The following is a 19,317-nucleotide window of genomic DNA, read 5'->3' on the forward strand; positions in this document are numbered from 1 at the left end:
TGCATTATTTTTTTGCATAAGAAGTTTTTCTGCAATCCATGATCCTAAAAAGTTACAGTTAACCATGTCAACAACTCATTATCAAACCATCAATTTCTTCAAGAAAACTCTATACAAACCTACCAACTATACAAACCTACTCTCCTAACCACAGCTTGTACTTCTCCAAAAAACATTTATCATTGTTACCTTTGAAATACTAGTTTCTAATTCAAAAAGAGCTTGTTCTATGTCTTTGACACCTGCCAGCTCAAAAAGATCAACTTTGACTGCTACTCTCTGTCAAGATGGCAAGAGGAAATTTCCTCTCAGAATTTCAAGCAGAGCAGTCAGAGTTTCTGAATTGTTGCAATAGTAACATATTTTGTTGTTGGATCGATGAGCCTATGAGGAGCCCACTGTGGTATTCTCAGGCCTCAAGAAAATGAATAAGGAAATGTTTTCCTTTCCTACTGGTATGCAAAATCTCCAGTTGTCCAATTTTAACTTTTTAGCTGCTAACATCCATCCATCCATCCATCTTCATCCGCTTTATCCGGGGCCGGGTCGCGGGGGCAACAGCCTAAGCAAAGAGGCCCAGACCTCCCTCTCCCCAGCCACCTCCTCCAGCTTATCCGGGGGAATACCAAGGCGTTCCCAGGCCAGCCGAGAGATATAATCTCTCCAGCGTGTCCTGGGTCTGCCCCGGGGCCTCCTCCCGGTGGGACATGCCTGGAACACCTCACCCAGGAGGCGCCCAGGGGGTTAGCAGCTAGCAGTAACTGCTAACATAACTGCTAGCTGCTAACATGTTAGCAGTTAAAACCATTGTCCAGTTTTAACTGGACAACACTTCAGAAATGTCATGCAGAGAGATGTATAACTGCATGACATAAGGAGAGGTCACTGGACTTTTTTTTATCAACTATAGTAACCTGCCCTTCACAGCCCTCCGAGTATGTGCACTGTTTGTACTAAGATGTCAGTAAGAAACATGGTGACCCATTATGAGACAGCAGTGCACTTTTCACAATGTGAGTGGCAATGTGTTTTCTTGCTGTGCTTCATGTCTCCTCCTCTGATGAGCGGAGATTATTCGTTCCTCACGGGAGCCGCACCTGAGGCTGATGATCACGGCAGTACTTAAGACCAGCAATCACAACTGCCCCTTCCCAGAGCGTCAGCAAACCCCGGTTAGTGTTGGGCACTCATGTTTATTGCTCTTGCTAATATTCGTACTAACCTTGTTTCTCTGGCTCCAGACAAGTCCACGGATCACATTCTCAGTCTGTCTGCAGTCAACCTCCGTCTGGTCGCTCCAGCAGTCAATTCCACCACAGCTCAGGTACAGATTCGCCACTGTCTTCCACCTGCCTGCCTCCCTGTCACACCATCAGGACCAACTCCCTCATGGACTCACGTGGGCCTCGCCTCCCATTCTAGTAAACATCCACCTGCTGAGTTGAGGCTCGGGTTTGAAATTCATGGTTTTCAGGGTTTTTATCGGTCTTTAGCATTATTTTTTTTTAATCGTTAACTCAGTTTCTCTGGGTCTCTGTGTTACGAATAAATGTTAAACTTTATTTTGGTACCGGTACTGGTTTTATTTTGTTGTAATCATCCACAACACCAGTCTGTGAAAATATTGTCGGACATAAACCTGTTCGTGGTGGGGACCGCTGCCTTAAGTAACTGGGAGCACCCTCTCCCCATAGCTGACATGGTCACTTATACTTTCCAGCTGGTAAAAAGGCACAACAGACATTTTTCTTTCTCAGAACGGTTAAAACAGGCTAAACCTCCACAGTAACTGCTGGTAAACTCCTATAGGACTATTCAAAATGAAGAAGAAGGCAGACAACATCAATAAGGACAGTACACACTCCGGTCATTGACTGTTTTTAACCGCTGCCGTCTGGCAAACTGTTCAGGACAATAAGAACAAGAACCATAAGATTTTGGTAGTTTGTGTGCACATGAACCCTTAAGGAAATGAACAATTTTTTGAACCAAATGGACGGAAAAATTCAAGGATTCATGAGGCTTAATTTTGCCATGACTACACAGAGGTAAGTCCAAAAACAGCTTTATTTTCGAGCTTTTCCAAAAGTACAAAATACTAAACACAATTGAACTTGGTCACTAACTCAGCTCAAGGGAAACTCAGACAATATAGGATAACATAGGAACAGGCCACAGGTGGAAACACAGCTGACACAAATCCAGGTTAATGAGTCAAGGGAAGCAAAAGTGGAGATGATGCGTACGAGGTAGGAGGCTATCAAAGTAAAACAAGAAGTAACACAAACTGAGAGTCAGACGTGTGAGCTTGACACAGGGACCGGAGAGAAACACATGAAAACAAGACAGACTAAACATGTGATGTGGAACACAGAGGAGGCATGATAACAGTAGCCTAAAGCCTAGATAACAAAACAAAGACCTGAAAATCATAAACTATATAATAACAAAAAAGCTGAACAGCAACAAATAATATAAGAATAACAAACTTGAAAACTAAACGTTCCCCAAACTAAAAACCCTGGGTTACAGAACCAGGATCATGACAATTACGATGATAAATCACTGAAGCTCATTTATTTGCTAATGCCATCTACACAAAATGCAAACAAACTAAAGTCAGTATACTGAAAGTAGAGTACCTGGCAGCTTCCTTGTTTGCTGCTCTCCCATTAGTTTACCGTTAAACCATTTGACTCACACACACATGTACACACGTGTACACACACACACACACACACATACGGGTCTATGTGGTATGGCGGGACTATACTACGTCAATCCGCCCGGTGGTGGTTTAAGTGGACTACCCTTTTGAAAGGACTTAGAGCCAAGGGAGCGAGGTTAAAGTGTTCGAAAAAATCTGAAAAAAATTTGGGTCACTTCAGACCTCATACACTCCCTATAGAAGTCTAGATACACTGATACACACCAACCAGACTCTATTGTGTTTTCTGGAGACATTGTCCACTTGACAACAATGTGTTTTATGAGGTCCAAAAAAAACAATATTGGGTCTTTAAAGGGACAATGATGTAATATGTAAATAGCTCATCATTACCATGAATACACATCTGACAGGACACAGGATTACTGGAACATCATTTTATTAGTGTTCTTGGATCTGAACATTAATTTTAACCATAAATAAAAAAAGAAATCTATGGACAAAAATGCCCACGCTTCCCACAGAAATATAAAAATATAGAAAACAGAAAAATTAAAAACATTTAAAATGAATTTTAATAGTTTAAAGGTAAATATTAAGGGGAGAAAATATGCATTTATAATTTTTTATTTTAAATATAACCCGTCAAAAAAAACCCTAAATAAATTAAATGTAAAAATTATGAAATACAAACTACTTCTGTATTTAACAAGAACTTTTTTTTCTTTAAACAGAACATCAGTGTTAACAACAATTGGCAATCTGACCAAGATGTAAAACCACAGCTCTCTAAACAGTTATTTTAGTTCATTTTTTTCTGCCTTTTTGCAGTTAATCCTCTGTTTCTTACAAAATCTCTTATGTTTTGAACTGTTCTTCCTGCCAACACCGGATCTTCTACCAATTTGCAATGACTGCATTCATTTTTGGTGGCTAGTTTCCCTTCGTTTATGTGGTCTTTAAAATGCCTCATCACTGCAGCAACCTCAGCCTTGGACCACATGTTTTTGGGAGCTCTTCGGGAATTGTGGGATTGAGCAGCATTTTTCTCTGGAAGATATATAAAGTAGTAGTAGTTAAAACAAACAAAAAACCAAACAAAAAAAACAAAAAACATTTGGTGGTTAAAAGAATGGATGCTACCCTGTACTAACTTCTGAAATGTGTTGCTACCATCAATATCAAAACGAGCTAAAATTCTCTTTGAAAATTTATCAAATTTCTAAAATGAGACATTTAGTGTTCCGCTGTGAATAAAAGACTGAATAAAAAGTTGAATAAAAGTCTCTTGATGCATGCTCAATCATCCAGGTAAGTAAATCCCAAAACGTTGATTCTGTTAATCTGGACGTAGCGTTTTCAGTGGGAGAAACATTTTGTCACTCATCCAAGTGACTTTTTGCCACCACTCTGCAGTTTGCCATATGTTGCAAAGTGATGAAACAATAATAAGCTTAGAGAACCAACTGCACCCCTTACCTTCAGAGGGAGCAGCAGTCTCACTTGCTGCAGGCATTGTGAGTGGTCCTTCATCTGCTGATTACACAATTTGATTAAGTTTTAATATTTGTAACAAACATTTTATCCACAGAAACCAAGCTAGTGGTAACTTACCACAATCTACAGTGTCTTGGAGCTGCGCTGTGTTTGTGGAATCAGCTACTGCATGTACAGGCTCACTGGTGCCACACGCCAACATTGTGAGTGCTGTGTCATCATCATCTGATTCACTCTCACTGTCCTTTGTTTCAGCATCACTTAATGCAATTTCATCTGAGAAATTGTGGGAAAACCCCCCCAAAAAACCAAACACAAACCCCCCAAAAACCTCACATTAACAACGAGATATGACAAAATACAGAACAAATACTGGAAATTATAGTACATAGTTTTACTATTTAAGGCCACCACTCTGCAGTTTGCCAAATGTTGCAAAGTGATGAAACAATAGACTTCAAGAACCTTAAATCATGGACATTTAACAGAATGGTCTGTGCTTTTAGGTTTTAATTCTGTTGATAAAGCATAATATTCAACTACTGCCCTAATATTTGCTCCTTTCAATACAAACCTTCTATTTTGATCTCATCCAGTGATTTCCCCTGGATCTGGGAAAGTTGTCCTTTTTCCAGTGTTAAAAGCAGTTTGGAAATCTTGGCCAGCTGTGTTGTGGGAACTGGTAATCTGTAGAATTCGCGGTGAACGCGGATATCATGACCCAGGAAATCTGCAACCTGATCAAGTTCGTTGTTTTTCAAATTAAGGACTTGTGAGAGTGTGGCAACATGTTTTCTGAGCTGTGTCGATCTTAGATACTCAGGCTGCTTTGCTCCACACTGGTGTGCATGAACACGCAAGGAGTCCATTCCTCTGTAATGACTCATTGATCGGGGTCTTGCAAAGAGGTAGATATTAGTGGCACAAATACCACAGTCAGGCCTCCTACTAACCAGTAGTGACAGAGCATCCAGCATGCTTGGTGTTAGCAGAACTGGAACATTTCTGTCCCTTTTTCCCATTATTTCTATTCTACAGAAATAGTTACAGAGTCTCTGTTCCATTTCTGAGAGCCCCATGGCAACATCTGTGTGGAGTGCTGTTTTGTCTCTTTCAAGAAAACTTTTGAGGCGCATCTTTGAAACCTCTCCAGAACGTCTTCGGTTGAACACAATGATTTGTGAGAGTGTAACTTGTGCAAGTTGGGCATAATTCTGAGCTGTGGCTTCGTTCTCCAAGCTGCAAAAGGCACTTTCTGCAGATTTTTGAAGGTAGTGATGGAGAATCCGAACATCTTCTGTAAAGGGCAATGTTGATGGCTTGTTAAACTTTGCCTCACTCAATGTGTTCAAGGCACGGTGAGACACCATCTCAGACCATTTGGAGACATACAACTTCTTGAACGCATCAGTGGACTTGATTAGGGCTTCATCCTCTGTCATGAGGGCACGACAATGGATAATGTCAGACATTTTATGCAGTGTATGTCCCAGTTTTAGCGCAAGGCTTGGAGTTTTGTATGACAGTGTCTCTTCATCAAAACCTGAAACTTTCTTTACTGCTTGCACAACTCTCTGGAAATTAGCAGGCTTAATAGCTTCTTCCATGTTATGCACTGAGAATTCTGTGCGCAGACACAACAACAAACGTCCCGCTTCACGAAGCTTCTGTCGTATATAATCATACTTTGTAGGGTCTTGTCCATGTTTATTGTAGAGGGACTGGGCAAACTGAATAACAGTAAAGTCATTTCGCACAGCTGAGGCAATCTCATCTTGTTTCATAACAGCAAGAACCTTCCAGACTCCACTTGACACCTGCGGATAACACTGAGACTCCAGAGTTAAAGCCAGGCCGAGTACTTTGGTTCTTCCAGGTTCTTTATCCGTGTCATCTTTTGGTTTGTTAGGACATCTGCGGACATGTCTCCAAAGATCCTTGCGAACATACATCCCTTGACAATAAAAGCAATGAGCAAACTTTCCCTCTACTGCTTTAATCTTGGGTCTTCTCTTCACTTTCAGTGGTCCCACTCCACCATGCAAAACTGCAGCATTATGCTTAAAATTTCCCTTATTTCTCAATTTCTCTAACAGACTTTTACGCTCGTTTGAGTCTCTAGGCAGGGAAAATGCATGCACAACATCAGGAGCCGTTTTGTGCGTTTTCAGGTGGCGGGAAATTTTAGCTTGTGGTTTGCCACAAAAATAGCAGTAATTTCTTTTACTTAAAGTCATTTTTTCTGATTCAGTTTCGCAAAGCTCACTTTTATCTTGTGGCTTGTCCTTTGTCAAGTTGTGGATTCAATTCGTTGAATCTGATTGTTCATGCGCTTTGGAGATGTCATCTTGGCATAGCAGACCTTTTGATGTGCTTGGCAATAATGAGATGTCTTCATCTGAATCTTCATCATATGACTCTGAATCTGGCACATATTCTTCTTCTGATATGCTGTGGTTGCCATCATCATCGCTTGATATTTGATCCAGAACTGAATGTGGCAATCCATCCTCCCCTGAATATTCAGAAATTTCTTCTTTCTGGAATGTAAGAACAAAAGTTTTTTTAATTGATCAATACTTTAGACAGGTAAAAAATAAACTGAAAAAAAGTCAAGCCAAATATGAATGGGATACACACCTGTGTTGACTGGTGGCAATTCTGATTTGCCAATTTTGCAAGGCAAGATTTGTGCCAGACCCCTAAACAAACTGAAACACATTTTGATAGACTTAATTTAGCTTTGCAGTTCTATTTAAGTGAAGTAGTTTTTTGTCAAAGCATTGCAGTAATGTCAAATGCTGAAAAAAAAAAAAAAAAAAAAAAAAAACTGTTCACATTAAGGATATTTTAATGACTACACATACACTGCTAATCCCCCCCCCCCCCCAAAAAAAGGACATCCCAGATGTGAATGAAGGAATTATTCTTATTAAATACTTTGTTCTTTAGGTAGTTGAGTGGCATGAAAGTGTGTAGTTGAATGTGTGTGGCCTCCAGATGCCTGTACGACTTCCCTACAATGCCTGGGCATGCTCGGGATGAGGTGGCGGATGGTCTCCTGAAGGATCTCCTCCAAGACCTGGACTAAAGCATCTGCCAACCCCTGGACAGTTTGTGGTGGATGGAGTGAGACATGATGTCCCAGATGTGCTCAATTGGATTCAGGTCTGGGGAACAGGCGGGCCAGTCCATAGCATCAATGCCTTTGTCATGGAGGAACTGCTGACATACTCCAGCCACATGAGGCCCAGTGTCGTCTCGCATTAGGTGGACCCCAGGGCCAAATGCACCAGCATGTGGTCTCACAAAGGGTCCGAGGACCTCATCTTGTTACCCAATGACAGTCAGGCTCTCTGGCAGGCACAGAAATGCCACCCCTCACCATTACTGACCCACTGCCAATATGATCATGCTGGAGGATGTTGCAGGCAGCAGAACATTCCCCACGGCATCTCCAGACTGTCACGTGCTCAGTTTGAACCTCCTTTCAGCTGTGAGGAGCATAGGGTGCCCGTGCTGAAGTTGCCAAACTTTGTGTTTTCTGGCAAATGCCAAACATCCTGCATGGTGTTGGACTGCAAGCTCAATCCCCACCTGTGGATGCTGGACCCTCAAGCCACCCTCATGAAGTCAGTTTCTGACCATTTGAGCAGACAGATGCACATTTGTGGCCTGTTTGAGGTCATTTTGCAGGGCTCCTCTTGTTCCTCCTTGCACAAAGGTGGAGGTAGCGGTCCTGCTGCTGGGTTGTTGCCCTCCTATGGCCTACTCCACATCCAGGTAGCACCTCCATGCTCTGGACACTACACTAACAGACACAGCAAACCTTCTTGCCACAGCTCACATTGATGTGCTACGCTAGATGAGCTGCACTACCTGAGCCCCTTGTGTGGGTTGTAGACTGTCTCATGCTACCACTAAAATGAAATCACCGCCAGCATTCAAAAGTGACCATAACATCAGCCAGAAAGCATAGGTGCTGAGAAGTGGTCTGTGGTCACCACCTGCAGAACCAGTCCTTTATTATGGTGAATTGACTATAATTTCCACTTGTTGTCTACTCTATTTGCAAAACAGCATGTGAAACTGGTTGTCAGTGTTACTTCCTAAGTGAACAGTTTGATTTCACAGAAGTGTGACTGACTTGGAGTAACATCGCATTGTTTAAGTGTTCCCTTTATTATTTTGAGCAGTTTATGTTATGGAATGGGGAATTGAGGACAAGTATACCATTTTTACAAGGTCCTGCACCAATGAGGTAATACTGCATTTCTTTAATTAGACGTGACCACCCATTAATTAAAAAGGGAGCAGTGTTCATTTCAGCACGTCTTAACTTGTTGAACTCTATTAATGCTTTTTACTATACACTGTACCTATTCACTAAATGTCTCACCTTTGCACTTAAAGCCAAGCCACTTGAGGGAGGAAACCGGTCCCACACACTGAATGCACTTGTCCAAAGATGATATTGTTGTGCACACCAGACGATGATTGTGACACTGTTAGCAAAATATTGCAACATTTATTTGTTTTGGACAGTTGGAAAGGTGTGTTTTCAATTCAGTTGCAGATATCAACTAATAAACTTCGTCCATGTAAATCACATCACACCCAGGTGACTGCCAAACACACACACACACACACACACAGCATCCATAAAGAATGATGATAGATTAAATTATTAGTTCATTAAGTGGTACACTGGATTATATTTACCCTTTCAGGCTCTGGATGTTTCAGGTCCAGATCATTGTTTGGAAAGCTGTTTGGTTGCGGCTTTAGGCAGCTCACAGTCTTCTGAATCTGGCTGGTCTCCGTCTTCGTGTGTAACAGATAGAGAATGAAGACAAAAGAACAGTAATCTGACAGTTACTAAAAATGCATCACTCAAGAGGATGAATAGACCATTTCACTATCGGCAAATAGCGTAAGGTACACATCGTGCATGAGAAACATTCATTAAAATCTGTCCTAGGTCAATGTTACCTCTTCAAAATCTTGCACTGAAGAAGAATGCATGGCTTCTGAGCCTTGCTGAGGCATTTCTTCATCAAGATCCTGCAACAAAGAAAAGATGGCACAAAGATTAGACCAAGTGCTCTTCTTGCAACTGTACTGGGCAGGCCTGTGCTTCTGTTTTTAATTTGCATGTGTGTGTGGGGGGGGGCCTTTCCACTCAAGAAATGTTTTCTTCTGAAAAAAATACTGGCTACAATAGTTAACAACTGATTCCTTTGCAATCATCCATCCTCTTCCACTTATCCTTATCAGGATTGTGGGGTAGCAGTTTTGGGGCCTATACCAGCTACCATAGGGCAGTACAACCTGGACAGATCACCAGTCTAACATGGAAGGACAAGCATTTGCATTCACACCAAAGGGCAGTTTTGAATCACCAGTTAACCTAACCCCATAAGCTACATCTTTGGACTGTGGGAAGAAGCCAGAGTACACAGCCAGAGAGAGCCCATGCACTAAAGCAGTAAAAAGTGCCTAAAACAAGTTAAGAAGTTGTATAGTACTATCTATCTTAATGTTCAAGCCTGAGTTTCAAAAAATTTCAACATAGAAACAAAGCACATGCAGTCAGTTCTGCATGCTGTAGGTCAAACTGTCAAGACATACGAGAAGACCCCTCCTAAAACCAGAGTGATGTCACCATGAAGCAAACTTTGACGGAGTCCCCCAATAACAGTGTGGTCCTCCTAAGTCACATTTGGGTGGTTAACACACACACACACACACACTCAGATGTTATCCAGACTTGCACTTTGAAACAATGAAAAGGACCTACAAGCCACAGTCCATGTAAATCACATCACACCCAGGTGACTGCCAAACACACACACACAGCATCCATAAGGAATGATGATAGATTAAATTATTAGTTCATTAAGTGGTACACTGGATTATATTTACCCTTTCAGGCTCTGGATGTTTCAGGTCCAGATCATTGTTTGGAAAGCTGTTTGGTTGCGGCTTTAGGCAGCTCACAGTCTTCTGAATCTGGCTGGTCTCAGTCTTCGTGTGTAACAGATAGAGAATGAAGACAAAAGAACAGTAATCTGACAGTTACTAAAAATGCATCACTCAAGAGGATGAATAGACCATTTCACTATTGGCAAATAGCGTAAGGTACACATCGTGCATGAGAAACATTCATTAAAATCTGTCCTAGGTCAATGTTACCTCTTCAAAATCTTGCACTGAAGAAGAATGCATGGCTTCTGAGCCTTGCTGAGGCATTTCTTCATCAAGATCCTGCAACAAAGAAAAGATGGCACAAAGATTAGACCAAGTGCTCTTCTTGCAACTGTACTGGGCAGTCCTGTGCTTCTGTCTTTAATTTGCATGTGTGTGTGTGTGTGTGTGTGTGTGGGGGGGGGGGGGGGGGGGGGGGGGGGCTTTCCACTCAAGAAATGTTTTCTTCTGAAAAAAATACTGGCTACAATAATTAACAACTGATTCCTTTGCAATCATCCATCCTCTTCCACTTATCCTTATCAGGATTGTGGGGTAGCAGTTTTGGGGCCTATACCAGCTACCATAGGGCAGTACAACCTGGACAGATCGCCAGTCTAACATGGAAGGACAAGCATTTGCATTCACACCAAAGGGCAGTTTTGAATCACCAGTTAACCTAACCCCATAAGCTACATCTTTGGACTGTGGGAAGAAGCCAGAGTACACAGCCAGAGAGAGCCCATGCACTACAGCAGTAAAAAGTGCCTAAAACAAGTTAAGAAGTTGTATAGTACTATCTATCTTAATGTTCAAGCCTGAGTTTCAAAAAATTTCAACATAGAAACAAAGCACATGCAGTCAGCTCTGCATGCTGTAGGTCAAACTGTCAAGACATACGAGAAGACCCCTCCTAAAACCAGAGTGATGTCACCATGAAGCAAACTTTGACGGAGTCCCCCAATAACAGTGTGGTCCTCCTAAGTCACATTTGGGTGGTTAACACACACACACACACACACTCAGATGTTATCCAGACTTGCACTTTGAAACAATGAAAAGGACCTACAAGCCACGGTCCATGTAAATCACATCACACCCAGGTGACTGCCAAACACACACACACACAGCATCCATAAAGAATGATGATAGATTAAATTATTAGTTCATTAAGTGGTACACTGGATTATATTTACCCTTTCAGGCTCTGGATGTTTCAGGTCCAGATCATTGTTTGGAAAGCTGTTTGGTTGCGGCTTTAGGCAGCTCACAGTCTTCTGAATCTGGCTGGTCTCCGTCTTCGTGTGTAACAGATAGAGAATGAAGACAAAAGAACAGTAATCTGACAGTTACTAAAAATGCATCACTCAAGAGGATGAATAGACCATTTCACTATCGGCAAATAGCGTAAGGTACACATCGTGCATGAGAAACATTCATTAAAATCTGTCCTAGGTCAATGTTACCTCTTCAAAATCTTGCACTGAAGAAGAATGCATGGCTTCTGAGCCTTGCTGAGGCATTTCTTCATCAAGATCCTGCAACAAAGAAAAGATGGCACAAAGATTAGACCAAGTGCTCTTCTTGCAACTGTACTGGGCAGGCCTGTGCTTCTGTCTTTAATTTGCATGTGTGTGTGTGTGTGTGGGGGGGGGCTTTCCACTCAAGAAATGTTTTCTTCTGAAAAAAATACTGGCTACAATAATTAACAACTGATTCCTTTGCAATCATCCATCCTCTTCCACTTATCCTTATCAGGATTGTGGGGTAGCAGTTTTGGGGCCTATACCAGCTACCATAGGGCAGTACAACCTGGACAGATCACCAGTCTAACATGGAAGGACAAGCATTTGCATTCACACCAAAGGGCAGTTTTGAATCACCAGTTAACCTAACCCCATAAGCTACATCTTTGGACTGTGGGAAGAAGCCAGAGTACACAGCCAGAGAGAGCCCATGCACTACAGCAGTAAAAAGTGCCTAAAACAAGTTAAGAAGTTGTATAGTACTATCTATCTTAATGTTCAAGCCTGAGTTTCAAAAAATTTCAACATAGAAACAAAGCACATGCAGTCAGCTCTGCATGCTGTAGGTCAAACTGTCAAGACATACGAGAAGACCCCTCCTAAAACCAGAGTGATGTCACCATGAAGCAAACTTTGACGGAGTCCCCCAATAACAGTGTGGTCCTCCTAAGTCACATTTGGGTGGTTAACACACACACACACACTCAGATGTTATCCAGACTTGCACTTTGAAACAATGAAAAGGACCTACAAGCCACGGTCCATGTAAATCACATCACACCCAGGTGACTGCCAAACACACACACACACAGCATCCATAAAGAATGATGATAGATTAAATTATTAGTTCATTAAGTGGTACACTGGATTATATTTACCCTTTCAGGCTCTGGATGTTTCAGGTCCAGATCATTGTTTGGAAAGCTGTTTGGTTGCGGCTTTAGGCAGCTCACAGTCTTCTGAATCTGGCTGGTCTCAGTCTTCGTGTGTAACAGATAGAGAATGAAGACAAAAGAACAGTAATCTGACAGTTACTAAAAATGCATCACTCAAGAGGATGAATAGACCATTTCACTATCGGCAAATAGCGTAAGGTACACATCGTGCATGAGAAACATTCATTAAAATCTGTCCTAGGTCAATGTTACCTCTTCAAAATCTTGCACTGAAGAAGAATGCATGGCTTCTGAGCCTTGCTGAGGCATTTCTTCATCAAGATCCTGCAACAAAGAAAAGATGGCACAAAGATTAGACCAAGTGCTCTTCTTGCAACTGTACTGGGCAGGCCTGTGCTTCTGTTTTTAATTTGCATGTGTGTGTGTGTGTGTGGGGGGGGGGCTTTCCACTCAAGAAATGTTTTCTTCTGAAAAAAATACTGGCTACAATAGTTAACAACTGATTCCTTTGCAATCATCCATCCTCTTCCACTTATCCTTATCAGGATTGTGGGGTAGCAGTTTTGGGGCCTATACCAGCTACCATAGGGCAGTACAACCTGGACAGATCACCAGTCTAACATGGAAGGACAAGCATTTGCATTCACACCAAAGGGCAGCTTTGAATCACCAGTTAACCTAACCCCATAAGCTACATCTTTGGACTGTGGGAAGAAGCCAGAGTACACAGCCAGAGAGAGCCCATGCACTAAAGCAGTAAAAAGTGCCTAAAACAAGTTAAGAAGTTGTATAGTACTATCTATCTTAATGTTCAAGCCTGAGTTTCAAAAAATTTCAACATAGAAACAAAGCACATGCAGTCAGCTCTGCATGCTGTAGGTCAAACTGTCAAGACATACGAGAAGACCCCTCCTAAAACCAGAGTGATGTCACCATGAAGCAAACTTTGACGGAGTCCCCCAATAACAGTGTGGTCCCCCTAAGTCACATTTGGGTGGTTAACACACACACACACACACACTCAGATGTTATCCAGACTTGCACTTTGAAACAATGAAAAGGACCTACAAGCCACGGTCCATGTAAATCACATCACACCCAGGTGACTGCCAAACACACACACACACAGCATCCATAAAGAATGATGATAGATTAAATTATTAGTTCATTAAGTGGTACACTGGATTATATTTACCCTTTCAGGCTCTGGATGTTTCAGGTCCAGATCATTGTTTGGAAAGCTGTTTGGTTGCGGCTTTAGGCAGCTCACAGTCTTCTGAATCTGGCTGGTCTCAGTCTTCGTGTGTAACAGATAGAGAATGAAGACAAAAGAACAGTAATCTGACAGTTACTAAAAATGCATCACTCAAGAGGATGAATAGACCATTTCACTATCGGCAAATAGCGTAAGGTACACATCGTGCATGAGAAACATTCATTAAAATCTGTCCTAGGTCAATGTTACCTCTTCAAAATCTTGCACTGAAGAAGAATGCATGGCTTCTGAGCCTTGCTGAGGCATTTCTTCATCAAGATCCTGCAACAAAGAAAAGATGGCACAAAGATTAGACCAAGTGCTCTTCTTGCAACTGTACTGGGCAGGCCTGTGCTTCTGTCTTTAATTTGCATGTGTGTGTGTGTGTGTGTGTGGGGGGGGGGCTTTCCACTCAAGAAATGTTTTCTTCTGAAAAAAATACTGGCTACAATAGTTAACAACTGATTCCTTTGCAATCATCCATCCTCTTCCACTTATCCTTATTAGGATTGTGGGGTAGCAGTTTTGGGGCCTATACCAGCTACCATAGGGTAGTACAACCTGGACAGATCACCAGTCTAACATGGAAGGACAAGCATTTGCATTCACACCAAAGGGCAGTTTTGAATCACCAGTTAACCTAACCCCATAAGCTACATCTTTGGACTGTGGGAAGAAGCCAGAGTACACAGCCAGAGAGAGCCCATGCACTAAAGCAGTAAAAAGTGCCTAAAACAAGTTAAGAAGTTGTATAGTACTATCTATCTTAATGTTCAAGCCTGAGTTTCAAAAAATTTCAACATAGAAACAAAGCACATGCAGTCAGCTCTGCATGCTGTAGGTCAAACTGTCAAGAAATACGAGAAGACCCCTCCTAAAACCAGAGTGATGTCACCATGAAGCAAACTTTGACGGAGTCTCCCAATAACAGTGTGGTCCTCCTAAGTCACATTTGGGTGGTTAACACACACACACACACACACACACTCAGATGTTATCCAGACTTGCACTTTGAAACAATGAAAAGGACCTACAAGCCACGGTCCATGTAAATCACATCACACCCAGGTGACTGCCAAACACACACACACACAGCATCCATAAAGAATGATGATAGATTAAATTATTAGTTCATTAAGTGGTACACTGGATTATATTTACCCTTTCAGGCTCTGGATGTTTCAGGTCCAGATCATTGTTTGGAAAGCTGTTTGGTTGCGGCTTTAGGCAGCTCACAGTCTTCTGAATCTGGCTGGTCTCCGTCTTCGTGTGTAACAGATAGAAAATGAATATACAGTGCATTTTTGAAGAGGCTTTTGAAACATTAAATAAACTGTATCAGAAAGATAAGTTTCAAGCTATTGTCTTTAAAATATTCACTGTCATGTATAGAGAATTTAAGGCCCTATGATTAAGAGACAAATAGTCAGTGTGATTTCTTTATTTTTTAAGCCATTGCTAAAGGAGTAAAACAATCACCTGTAGCAGCAACGAACTGTCACTAGGGCCCATTTATCTTCAAGGGACAAAATTTAAAATGAATCTAACTAAAGAGGCTACACAGCAAAATCTCCAGTGTTAAATTAACACTAGAGAGTGTCTATATGGGTCCACACAACACTGTTGAGTGTTGAATTAACACTTTTGACAGTGTTATATGTTTAAAAGTAACCTAGTCAGTTTTGAAGATTAACAAAGACTAACACTGAGCAGTGCTGATTTTCTAACACTGGAATATTTCTAACATTTTGAGTTATTTTCCAGTGTTAGAAAATCAGCACTGCTCAGTGTTAGCCATTGTTAATCTTCAAAACTGACTAGGTTACTTTTAAACATATAACACTGTCAAAAGTGTTAATTTAACACTCAACAGTGTTGTATTTAACACTCAGAGGTGTGGACCCTTATAGACACTCTCCAGTGTTAATTTAACACTGGAGATTTTGCTGTGTAGAATCACATTAAACATCAATCACTGTTAAAATTTAGAAACCGAAAGCCATTTTTTATTTCTGCATACCTGCTGATATTTTTTTAGTGCTTTTAGAGGGCTTTGATGTGGCAGCCATCACAATTGCCTGTTTTCCATTAGTACCTACCCCTGTTTTTCCAGTAGGTTATAGTACCATGTAGTTTTTCAGTAACTACTGCACCAAGGTTCCAAGTGATCCAAAGTGATCAGAAAATTTGACATAGACTGAATGCCACCAGGTGGCTGGTCAATGGTGTCACTCGATAAGTTATGAGTGCGCCTCCTTCGTGAAAATCCAAGCCATCATTTTTGAAACTCTGAAATGTTTGAAATAGCGACCAAAATTAACAGCGTGATCCCTGAATTGAACACTAAAGTATAGACTGAGCAGCAGGCATTTTGTCACCTTGACGTCCATGCTTGCTGTGGCATTTATATCACTGGATGCTCGGCTGCATTGCTATAGTTACCCCAGGCACAGTAGGTGATACTCAATTTCAGTGAAAAACTAGATGCCCTAAGTCACGTTAAGCCAATTTGAGTAGGTACAAATGTAAAAATGGCTTAGGGTATGCAATTTATCAGTTCCAAAAAGTACAATTGTAGAAATACCTTGCATCTCCAGAGCCAATCCGAGTCACCATAATTATAGTCTATTTCTTCGCCTGGATTTATGTCTCTGCTTGCAAATAAGCATAGATGGGGCTTTCCATTGATATTTAATATTTTCATCTTAGCACTTGGACTGATGTGGTTGTCGTTGACAAGTCTGCCTAATGACCCATCTTCTTGAGATGCATCCACACTGTGGGGTTAGGCAAAAAAGTATTAGCTTAACTAGTTAGTTAGGAAGCTTTTTTTTTCATAAATCAAAAGCAATGTGTCATTTAATCTTAATCAAACTACACTGATATAATACGCACCACCAGAGTTTTCCATCAAACTTGAATTCAAACATGAACACCTTCAGGCTGTCATGATAAACTCTGTGTCTCTGCTCACATTCTTCTTTTGTTATGAGTTTACCTCTGTATTCCAAAAGAAAGTCTCCTTTTTGGAATGGAACAGTCGTGAAAATGCCCCGACCTGAATTGCAGAGGCATACCAAGTGAGTGACAAAAGACAAAGTGACAAACTCCAAATCTAATCCAAACTAAAGACCAACTTACCTTTGAAGGCATTTATGTAGTGGATATCAAGTCCCAGTTTGTCCCTTCCAGCAGAAACATGACAGACTGCATCCTCCCGTGGAGGAATGCGTCTCCTTCGCATGTTCTCCTGTACGATTGGCTGTATTACCAAAGCATATAAAGTATTACGATTATCGTCATCATTGTCATCATCATCAGTAGTAGCAGAACTAGCAGTAGTGTAGTTTACAGCATAAACACAGCTGACTTATTCATAGTGCTAATTTATGCCTTCTTTTAAAATGTTAAAGGCCTAGTACTCAAAATGGCGACATGTGACATTTCTGTAATGGCGACTGCAGAGAGTGATACAAGTACTGAGAAAGCTTAGGCATCAAAACTGTAAGAAGTTTTTTCTTCAGGCATATAAATAAATACACGACTAAATACACTTATACCCTTGCTTTTATTTTAGGGCTGTCAGCAGAATGGACAGACATTGGACAAACTGCCCGAAATTAGCTAACAGCGACATCAGGGATTTTGACTCAGACTGCGCTGGTTTAATTGTTAATCGCGTTAGTCGCGATGTCGGCATTAACACGTTTAAGCCACAATAATGCTTTAACACCGAGTAAATCCTAACACGGGTTAGCCCGCTTTATCGCGTTGACGCGGTTAGTCGTCAGCCCTATTTTATTTACTCAATGACAAACGCTGGGGCCGTTTTACTTCTTCAAAGACTCACTAACAGTCCATAAAGCATAAATTAAACCAGTTTAATATAGGCCTGTGCACCTATAATTTCATATAGTATTAAAGTCATGGTGCATTTTACATTAAAAAAGGCTTACCTTTGTGTTTTTAATCCGTCTTCGTATTGCCGTCGACATACACTTGTTAAAGGGCACGCGCGCGAAAGTTGTGGCGCCGTTTCCTGTAGGTACCGCCTATATATATAGCCTACCAATCACAATGACTTCCGGCCGTGTGTATTGAAAATGTGTATTAAATTGCAGTACCTACACACATCCACTCTAACTCGAAACGTCGCTGTGCAATACACTGGAATACACAAAAATCAGGTGAGGGGTATAGGTGGACTTTTAAGAAAATCAGAAAATCTTTTAATTATAGTTTAATAAATGAATTTACACTACAGTTTAAGCAAATACAGGTCAAAAGATAAATAATGACCTCATAAGAAGTAGAAAAAATTATTATTTAGACACTTAAAAATGCATTTACAAGTCATGTTTTAGGGGGACACATGAATACACAGCAAAAAGTCGAAATGTCCCCGGAGCCCAGGTACAGCGCAGGTCAAATGTCAATCCATACCACATAGACGCACTCACACACACACACACACACACACACACACACACACACACACACACACAGTTATCCTACCACCACAAAAATCACAAACGCAAGCTTGTTTGAATTTGATCATAGCAAAGTGAAACATAATGAGGCAAACTAGACTCACTGCATTTATTAACTGCTATCTCATTTGTCTTTGTCTTTATAAGGGATCCATTGAGTTGTCTTATTTGATGGTTTAATAGAATAATCAGGACAGCCAGTGCCGAGGTTGAATAGATGTATAAGACTTTTCAGGCAGAGACCTTTGAATAAACAATCTATTAAATGTATAATGCAGTGCATGTATTATATTACATGTATGAAAATAACATAAACAAGAAGCAAAAGTGACAGAGTCAGTGAGGTCTTTATTGATCAGCCACATGGACACCAACAATATTGCCCCACTCTTACCTCGCTGCCTCTTTGATTTGTATAGCCAGGATTTTTTCCTTTTGTTACACTTCCATTTATATTGAAAACATAATGTGGTTATTTTGTACTAGGTTTTATGTTTTTATGATGTTCTATGTGTCTTATTTTGAGGTCTTATATGTTCTGTCATGTTTGGTAAGTAGATTTACCCTTAAATACTGTAAATTACAGCTGCAATGGTCATTTTTGTAAATAGTTACAAGAAATACAGTGTTTTTTCTGTATTTTAATGTAATTTGTTGTACATAACTTTATTTGCACATAATTTTAAATTTGTACATATTTTTTTTGTTAGCTAAATTTTACATTCTAATTTTTTAATTTGTCAACTTATGAATTTGCACTTAAAATTCTAAAACAAAATTAAATTTGTTTGGTTTTACACTACTCCCAAAAAAAAAAGGAATCCAAGCAGCGTGGAGGTGAGAATAGGGCCTTTAAATGTAGGGACTATGGTAAAGGAAGAAAGTTAAAGTTAGATATAATGTGTGTGCAGTAGACCAGATAAAAGGGAAGTAAGGCCCGGCATTGGAGTTGGATTTAAGCTGCTTTACCAATACAAAGATAGGAAGTAAAACCAAGTACAGGGTGGGCCATTTATAT

The 19,317-nt window shown here is 40.7% G+C and overlaps 2 protein-coding genes and 1 long non-coding RNA gene across 4 annotated transcripts; all 3 read right to left on the reverse strand.

Annotated features, from left to right (window-relative positions):
• Nucleotides 1-3,426: 3,426 nt before the first annotated feature.
• Nucleotides 3,427-5,638, reverse strand: LOC146610083 (uncharacterized). Of its 2 annotated transcripts, none has more exons than XM_085346608.1 (4): nt 4,740-5,638; nt 4,283-4,441; nt 4,148-4,201; nt 3,427-3,718 (listed from the first exon to the last, which is right to left on the reverse strand). In XM_085346608.1, exons 1-4 carry the CDS (start codon nt 5,635-5,637, stop codon nt 3,471-3,473), a joined length of 1,359 nt encoding a protein of 452 aa, XP_085202734.1. In that variant the 5' UTR covers nt 5,638; the 3' UTR covers nt 3,427-3,470. The 2 variants fall into 2 exon arrangements, with proteins under 2 accessions (XP_085202734.1, XP_085202733.1); XM_085346607.1 differs by having other exon boundaries at nt 4,148-4,204.
• An 861-nt stretch (nt 5,639-6,499) lies between these two features.
• On the reverse strand, nt 6,500-8,659 carry LOC146610084 (uncharacterized). The gene is made up of 3 exons (XR_014905050.1): nt 8,565-8,659; nt 6,806-6,876; nt 6,500-6,705 (listed from the first exon to the last, which is right to left on the reverse strand). It is a non-coding gene; the product is annotated as an uncharacterized LOC146610084 (long non-coding RNA).
• A 6,284-nt stretch (nt 8,660-14,943) lies between these two features.
• LOC146610085 (N-lysine methyltransferase KMT5A-A-like) lies at nt 14,944-18,081 on the reverse strand. The gene is made up of 5 exons (XM_085346545.1): nt 17,766-18,081; nt 16,951-17,071; nt 16,705-16,867; nt 16,394-16,586; nt 14,944-15,072 (listed from the first exon to the last, which is right to left on the reverse strand). Exons 1-5 carry the CDS (start codon nt 17,802-17,804, stop codon nt 14,944-14,946), a joined length of 645 nt encoding a protein of 214 aa, XP_085202671.1. The 5' UTR covers nt 17,805-18,081.
• Nucleotides 18,082-19,317: the final 1,236 nt, after the last annotated feature.

Source organism: Diplotaxodon limnothrissa, linkage group LG22 (genome assembly GCF_057381915.1).
Source record: "Diplotaxodon limnothrissa isolate DT_005_m linkage group LG22, D_limnothrissa_male_GT1.1, whole genome shotgun sequence".
NCBI lineage: Eukaryota > Metazoa > Chordata > Actinopteri > Cichliformes > Cichlidae > Diplotaxodon > Diplotaxodon limnothrissa.

Excerpts from the sequence above, each read along its gene's own strand:
- LOC146610083 (XM_085346607.1), bottom strand. The coding sequence starts at position 5,637 with ATGTCTGACATTATCCATTGTCGTGCCCTCATGACAGAGGATGAAGCC. Across the intron at positions 4,442-4,739 it reads GGATGAGATCAAAATAGAAG|ATGAAATTGCATTAAGTGAT; the intron begins GTTTGTATTGAA and ends ACAATTTCTCAG. Across the intron at positions 4,205-4,282 it reads CCAAGACACTGTAGATTGTG|CAGATGAAGGACCACTCACA; the intron begins GTAAGTTACCAC and ends TTGTGTAATCAG.
- LOC146610085 (XM_085346545.1), bottom strand. The coding sequence starts at position 17,804 with ATGTCGACGGCAATACGAAGACGGATTAAAAACACAAAG. Across the intron at positions 17,072-17,765 it reads GACGGATTAAAAACACAAAG|CCAATCGTACAGGAGAACAT; the intron begins GTAAGCCTTTTT and ends TTGGTAATACAG. Across the intron at positions 15,073-16,393 it reads ATTGGCTCTGGAGATGCAAG|ACGGAGACCAGCCAGATTCA; the intron begins GTATTTCTACAA and ends TTACACACGAAG.